At 42.5% G+C, this 7,551-nt stretch overlaps 1 protein-coding gene across 1 annotated transcript; it reads left to right on the top strand.

Moving 5' to 3' along the window:
- Window positions 1–1,122: 1,122 nt before the first annotated feature.
- Window positions 1,123–4,665, top strand: LOC145413459 (uncharacterized). Its single transcript, XM_080283158.1, has 2 exons — window positions 1,123–1,863; window positions 4,606–4,665. The coding sequence occupies exons 1-2, from the start codon at window positions 1,123–1,125 to the stop codon at window positions 4,663–4,665; spliced, it is 801 nt and encodes a 266-aa protein (XP_080139284.1).
- Window positions 4,666–7,551: the final 2,886 nt, after the last annotated feature.

Genomic DNA, 7,551 nt, shown 5'->3' on the forward strand with positions numbered 1-7,551 from the left:
AACTTGCGATGTGAAACGGAAGCTATTTATGTACAAGGCATCACAAATTCAATCAATTCAGATGAATAAAACTTACACCTGTGTATTTTGATGGATGAATCAACAGTAATCTTATTATGCATAAAATATTTATACAGTAACACAGAAACATGGCATACATAGTGTACAGTGATGCTAAAAGAAATTGTAGTCACTTTTAATGGTTTTTAGCGTAGTTTTAAGGTGGGTAATAATATCACAGTTATGGATATAAGATAATGAGCCTGAAAAAAGAAGAAATATGCCAATATCCAAAGTAAAAGAAATAATTCATATAATTCTTGTGAGTGGCAACACTGACACACCCAGTCTGGCCTAAGGTAAAGTACGTACCCCTCCATAGACCCAAGCATAGCTTGTGCAGGTGTTGCTAGGGAAAAAAGCTCACATTTACTGGCTTTTACCGTAATTTTAAGGGCGAGGAATAATCACATTTATAATCATAAGCTAATATGTAGGACAAAATAGTAGGCATATGCCAATACCGAAGTAAAAAAAAAAAAAAAACATTATTCACTCGCGAGCGGCAACACTTCCACACCCAGTCGGTGGCCTTGACAGCATAGCTTCCTGGTGGTGACCTCGTGTCACTTCCTTTATGTCCTTTGCACAGACAGCATGGCAGCTCAATCAGCCCATTCTTCGCCTCTACACAGCCAGGCTAAAGAAATTGTCTTCAATGTAAGGCAGTATTTTCGGGAGGAGAAGGAGAAGGGAGTAGTTCTTCAAGGCCTATCAAAGGTCGTCTCTCGTACAGCTGCAGCAACGAAGATTAGCGAGAGAGCAGTTGAAAAAATCTCTAAAGATGCAAGAGAGAATGAGGAGATTCAATGTCCCAAGTTTAAGTCGCCCAAGAAAAGGAAACGTGTACCACCAATGACCGATTTCTTTGATAACTTTAATGAAAGCGTGCTACGAAGAACAGTTCTGAGTTTTTATTAGAGGAAGGAAATCCCAACACTTGAAAAAATTTATGCAGAAATTAAGATCAATCTTTCGTATCCTGGCAGCCGTGAAACATTAAGAAGAGTTCTTAAGAAAATCGGTTTTCGTTATGCAAATGTTGATGGACGGAGATTCCTAATGGAAAGAGATGATATAACTTATGCACGGTGCATTTTCTTGAAAGAAATGAAGGAGCTTAGAAGTTCAGGCCAAACCATTGTCTACTTAGACGAGACATGGATCAATCAAAATTACTCTGTGTCCAAATGCTGGGTAGACAACAATGCAAACAAGGCCGTGGGAGTGAGGGTGCCCACAGGGAAGGGTTCCCGCTTGATTTTGCTGCACGCAGGAACCAAAGATGGATTTGTTCCTGGAGCAACCCTTGTTTTCCAAGCAAAGAATGTAGGAGACTATCATGAACAGATGAATGCGGACACCTTTGAAAAGTGGTTTAAGAATCAACTGTTACCCAACATTCCATCATCTTCTGTTATAGTGATGGATAATGCATCCTATCACTCCAGAAAAATAGATAAATCACCAACTACTGCTACCAAGAAAGCGGAGATCCGAGAATGGCTGGAGAAGAAGGGTGTTACAGTGCCAGACGGTCTCCTCAAAACGCAACTCCTGCACCTTGTGACTCGCCACATCGCAGCTGCCGATACAAACTACGTAATCGATAAGACGGCCTCAGAACATGGACATAGGGTTGTACGCCTACCCCCTTACCACTGCCAATATAACCCAATCGAGCTAATTTGGTCACAGGTTAACGGCTACGTGTCAAAGAGAAATACGTTCAGAATTGCAGATCTGAAGCCACTCGTCCATGAGTCACTCAATAACGTCACGGCAGACAACTGGAAGAATGCTGTGAGGCACGCAGAAAAACTGCAAGAGGATGATGAAAAGAGAGATGTGGTGATTGACCATTACATCGATTCTTTCACTATCACTCTCACATCTGATGAGGATACATCATAACTCTTCTATCCTCTTTTTCGCACTTTTCTTCCTCATGTTTCTCTTCCTTCTTTTTCTTCTGTTTTTCTGCCTTCTGTGAGAGATAGAGGAATAGGCCTATTGGGGACACCTCTTAAAAAAAAGTGCGCCAAGACAAATACCTCAAGGATGGTGTGGAAATGATGTCAAATTTACAATATATACAATATTATGTAAAAGAAAATATCCAAAATGTTTCTTGCAATAAAAGAGAGAGAGAGAGAGAGAGAGAGAGAGAGAGAGAGAGAGAGAGGCAGGAGAGGGGCAAGGTTGAATGCACTGTCGGCATGACGGGGGATGGTGGTGGTGGAGGCATTGTCAGGCTGAGAAAGAGATGCAGGAAGGGGAAAGAGAATGAATGAATGAAAATCAATCATGATACTGCAATAACGGGTCATCTGTCGCCGTATACAAAAAATGATAAATATCACTAAATATAACAAAACCAAATTAACAAATGAAAGCACAATTATAAATAACTTATAAAAGAATCAAAAGTACTCAGGGTGGCTCACACTTCCCGCCAGGAGAGAGAGAGAGAGAGAGAGAGAGAGAGAGAGAGAACGGTATAGAAAACGTGGCAACACTGTACACAGGTGCGGGCCACATCACAGCCGCAAATTTACGCGAGTCCTACTATAGTAGTGTCAAAGTGGCGACGTATAAGGCAGCTTGGTGTCCTGTGTTGACGTCAGAGTGGATCAGTGAGCCTCAGGAACGCTCCACCTAGCCAGTGTCTGCGGATGGATAAAAATACAGGGGTAGATCCACAAGGGAACGAAATAACTATAATCAACAAACATCTCCACCCCCTCCTCATTTCTATCTGTTCTTCCCATCTTCATATCACGCAGTAACTAATCACATATCAGATCTCTTCGTCCAGATATGGAGAAATTATGCATTTTTCTCCCGCCTCTCGTCGAGTGTTGATAAAGTCTGGTAGTTTTGTCAATGGTTGATGATGGTGATGTGGTGTGTTGTGGTGGTGGTGATGTCAGAACCTTGGTATAAGTGAGGAGGTCTTATCTAAATATATCGGTGGTATATGTTGTTGCCTGGCTTGGGAGAGTGAGAGAGTGTGTGTTCGGAAGTGTGGTGGTTGGAGGGGGGTGGGGTGGGAGTTGAGTGCGTTCATAGTGTATGTTTCTCAGTAACCGTGTGTGTGTGTGTGTGTGTGTGTGTGTGTGTGTGTGTGTGTGTGTGTGTGTGTGTGTGTGTGTTTCATCCATTCGGTTGTAGACATGGATTGTAGGGCTGTAGGCAATGTACTGTACTAGGAGCCGATGTCCCTTCACATACAAGCCGAAAACTCATAAGCCTCAGACATCGCCACCACTGGGGCACTGGTATTAGCTTTCATTATCTTGGGCTGTCTCTATGTAGGACTGGTGTGAAGGTACTGGTGATGGTTTTGTATGACGTGTCAGTGGAATTTATAGAAGACTTTTTTTATAATCCTTTCCAGTGATCCAAGTATGAACTGTTGATCATTCTCTCGGACACCAACCATTTCTTGAAGGCAGAGCCGACCATCGTAAATTGGGGTAGAAGTGAAGTAACCAGACTGCATAATGCCGATGTAACAAGACACCAACTGGACCCTGCCTTACCCACACCCTCCATCTCACAGTTTCTCGCCTGTCTCCCTTCTTGCCTCATCTCCCTCGTTGTTGCCTCGTCGCCTCCACTCACTAGCCAACTTCAGCCTGTCATTCACCCCCTCAAGTGACTGGCAGGTCTGGGGAGACTCAAGTATCCATGTCAGGACTGTAAAATATCTTAATACATAATACCCAGCAACATACATAATATGGTCTAGAGGTTAGGTCAATGTCAAACTTAGGGGCCAAAGGAAGTGACGTTAGCACCTCTCCAGAATGTCTCACACCAGCACAATAGCCCACAAAGCGCCTCGTGACCATACACACACATACACACACACAGGCTTCTAGAACATTTCAACAACAGTATAGCCCACGTGACACGACCCCTGCTAAACGAGAATGTAGGAATCAGAGATAAGAAGGGGGCTGGCAATCGTAGCAAAAGGTTGGCAGAGAGAGATAGAGCGAGACAGGGAGGTAGCTAGCGGGACTCTACTTTATACTTCACTCGTGTGTGAGACTTTGTTAATATTTCCAAGACAAATAAAAATAGTCCCATACTAATCTTTACCTCTCATGTCATTGCATGACAATGGAAATTAAGATTATCTTCTTAAAAACCTACTCACGAATAACAATCGCTCCTCCACGAGTCTAATAAATGTATAACTGATCTACAAAACACACTACAAGCACCTACGAAGTTTCTACTAGATCCAGTACCATTGGTTTGAGTTCACGAGTCGCATTATACTGATGATGTGATGCGTGAGATAGCCAGGAGGGGCAAATGAACAAGCCAGATGGTCTCAGCATTCATTCATTTGTGTCCACACATTACCGGCGAGATCCCCTGCATTGTTGTGGTTAATTTTGGCCGGCCGGCAGACACATCCACCTTCTATTTCAGGGTGCAGCACTTTAAAAGGACAGTGAATGGACCTGTGCTGTTCCAGCTAACACTTGAACATTTTATTCTTCTGGTGAAATCCCCTGCTGTTTGAAGGGTCGCCGTCGATACCTTCCAGGTCTATGGGTGCAGATGGGTCTTGCCTTCTCTCGTTAGTCCTTGGAGAGAAGGTGTGTATGACGGGAGGAGCCACCCTTCTTGTCTCTTGAGGAAGTAGGCCTCTTTAATCAGCTTTAATTTTTATGCATAGTTTTAACTGTTGTTTTATGCATAATTTTATGGTGTGTCCATGGCGTGGTATATGGACTTTACTGTTATGTGTCTATAACCAAATTTTGGCGCCTGGTGGATCAGTGGGTAATCATTGCGCTCCAATCGGATTGAGCCGGTGAAGGTTTATATCCAAGGAATGGTTGGGGTTGATTGCTCATGTAATGGCACTCAGGGATGAGTGAGGTTGGTCATTCTCATCTTAAATGTTGGGACCAACTTCCTAGCCCCGGGCTCCTACGCTCCTCATGGGGCAATGTAGGATTGGATGATGGATGTATGTATTATAAATTATATGGTGGTAGGTGGGGGCGCTCACCATCCAATCACTCGATGTAATGCTGATCTCGGGTGACTTCTCTTTCCTCTCTTCCTTCCTTCTTTCCTTCCTTCCTCTTCTGTCTTTCTTTCCTTCATTCTTTCCTCTTCCTTATTCCTACGGGTGACTCATCACTCCCTTTCGTGTCTTTTTTTTTTTTCTTCATTCTTTCCTCTTCCTTCTGCCTATGGGTGACTCTGCACTGAGTGACAAGCCAAATGGTTTCCTGTATACAATGCAACCATTTACAACGCTGGGTGGTAATCATATAACCAAATTATGACGGCTGGTGGTTTAGTGGGTAATTAAGGCGCTCCAATCGGATTGAGCCGGTGAAGATTTATATCGAAGGGGTGGTTGGTGGATACTGCTCACGTAATGCCACTCAGGGATGAGTGAGGCTGGTCACTCATCTTAAATGTCAGGAACACCTTGCCAAACCCCAGGCTTATGCACTCCTCATGGGGCAACACAGGATTAGATGATGATGATGATAAATTATGTTGCTATCCGTGTTCTGCTTTTGCTCTTGTTGTACGGTGGCAGTGACCTTTGTTGTTACGCTGCCACGATTTTCTTTAGTGTAATTAATTAAATCAGTCAATTTGAAGGGTAATTGAAAATGATAATTATAACAGCAACCCCGGAACCCCTAAGCTGGATGAAATTGTGTAGCGTTTGCCAGAATGGAATAAATGACGTGACCAGACTGAAGGGGGTTAATGGCCAGGGCGGGGGAGCTGGGAAGAAGAGGAGGGGGGGGAGAGAAAAGTGAGGGATGTGAATAAAGGTACGAGGAATGGAAAATGAAGAGGTAGAGACAGAACGGAAGGAAGCTGGAATGGTAAGAGGGGTAATACAGGGAGGAATCGAGAAAGACTGTGTAGTTCCCTGAAAGAAAAACTATAGGCCTTTCACCTTGGCCCAGATTTTTTTTCCTTCTGGAGCTTATATATCACGTAGCTCAGTGGCAAACAAGCACACTACGACGGCTGTGCATCCTTCCATAACACATCATCGTGACTAGCATTATTTTCTAAATGTTAATCAACTGGTGCAACTCAGTATTCATTTTGAAGAGATGGCAATTTTAGGCCAAATTAGAGTGAAAGGGGTATAACACTGTGAGACGGCACTATCTTAGAAAAAAATAAGACAAATGTAGCTTCTATCAGTGATGTTAGTCTGGACACTGGGCCTTGAATGTATGATAATGACCTCTAATCTGGTTGGGTAAGAGAGCTCCGTAACACCTGTTCCTGACCAGCATATTTTTGGACAAGGCACGCTGTTATTCTCATGTATGTTATATATGCTTATTATCTCGTGTTAAAATGCTGTGAATAACATAAAAGGGAAAAGTAATAGTGAAATATGGCAAATAAATCTCAAAGGAAAAGGTGCTAGGGGACCTCATTACCGACGAGAATACAGATTTAGTCTAATGTAAAAACGGAGAAAATGCAATAATACTGTTAATTTATTTTGTTGGCTTAGTACCCATGAAAAATGGAACTGATACAAGAGGATTTATTAGAAGCTTTTGTTAAGGGCTGTATTTTCATCGTTTAAGGAAGCTCCCTAACACCTCTTCATAAGCGATTTATTTTACTTATTTCTCCTTACCGTCCTCTTCTGTGTCACATAAATCCTCCCAGTGTAGCCATACTCTGCATAATTAACGTACAAAAGGATATTAACCAACCATATCCCAAAATAATTCTCTAAGAAATAGGTGTTAGGGAGTTTCCATAACCGACGAAAATACGAACCAAAGAGTAAGAAGCAGAAAGAAGAAAAGAGAGGGCAAAGAACTGATTACAACGACATTAGCAGAACAGACGTTAATCGTTAATTAAATAAAAGGAACGAACCGAAAGCACGACGAGAGAGAGAGAGAGAGAGAATGAGAATTTTGATAATAGGAAAAGTTGTGTAATATACTGTAAAATACTCTAAAATTTGGCCCTCCCCGCCTTGAATGCTAAGTTGCAACAATAGATTAACACTTGTATCCTATATGATGCTAGTCACGAAGAAATGTTATGGTAAGGCAGCAGCGCAGTGGCATTGTCTTATTCCTCACCTGAGCTACGTGAAATAGGCTACAGAAGGAGGAAAATGTGGGCCATGTTAAGAGTAAAAAAACAACAGTAGCGGAATGAGGCACAGAGGTTTATGGTACTAAATAAAACAGATAAAGGCGCCGAGAAAGATGCATACAGATGAAGACAGAAACACCCAAATTAAAGAAAGATAAAATGAGTATATGAGGCAGGGTAAGATGTACTGTATGGTAACGACATAGCAAGTGACAGGTGAAGATTAATACAGATTTACCGAGACAGGAAGGGAAAGGTTAGAGTGGCTGAATAAGACATAGAGAACCAGCAGGACGAGAGCGAGGGGAAGAGTATGTGAGAGAAGGAGAAGTGTGTGTGTGTGTGTGTGTG

The sequence above is a fragment of the Coenobita brevimanus genome, chromosome 96 (genome assembly GCF_032717465.1).
Source record: "Coenobita brevimanus isolate Jiangsu-jjx chromosome 96, ASM3271746v2, whole genome shotgun sequence".
Classification (NCBI taxonomy): Eukaryota; Metazoa; Arthropoda; class Malacostraca; order Decapoda; family Coenobitidae; genus Coenobita; species Coenobita brevimanus.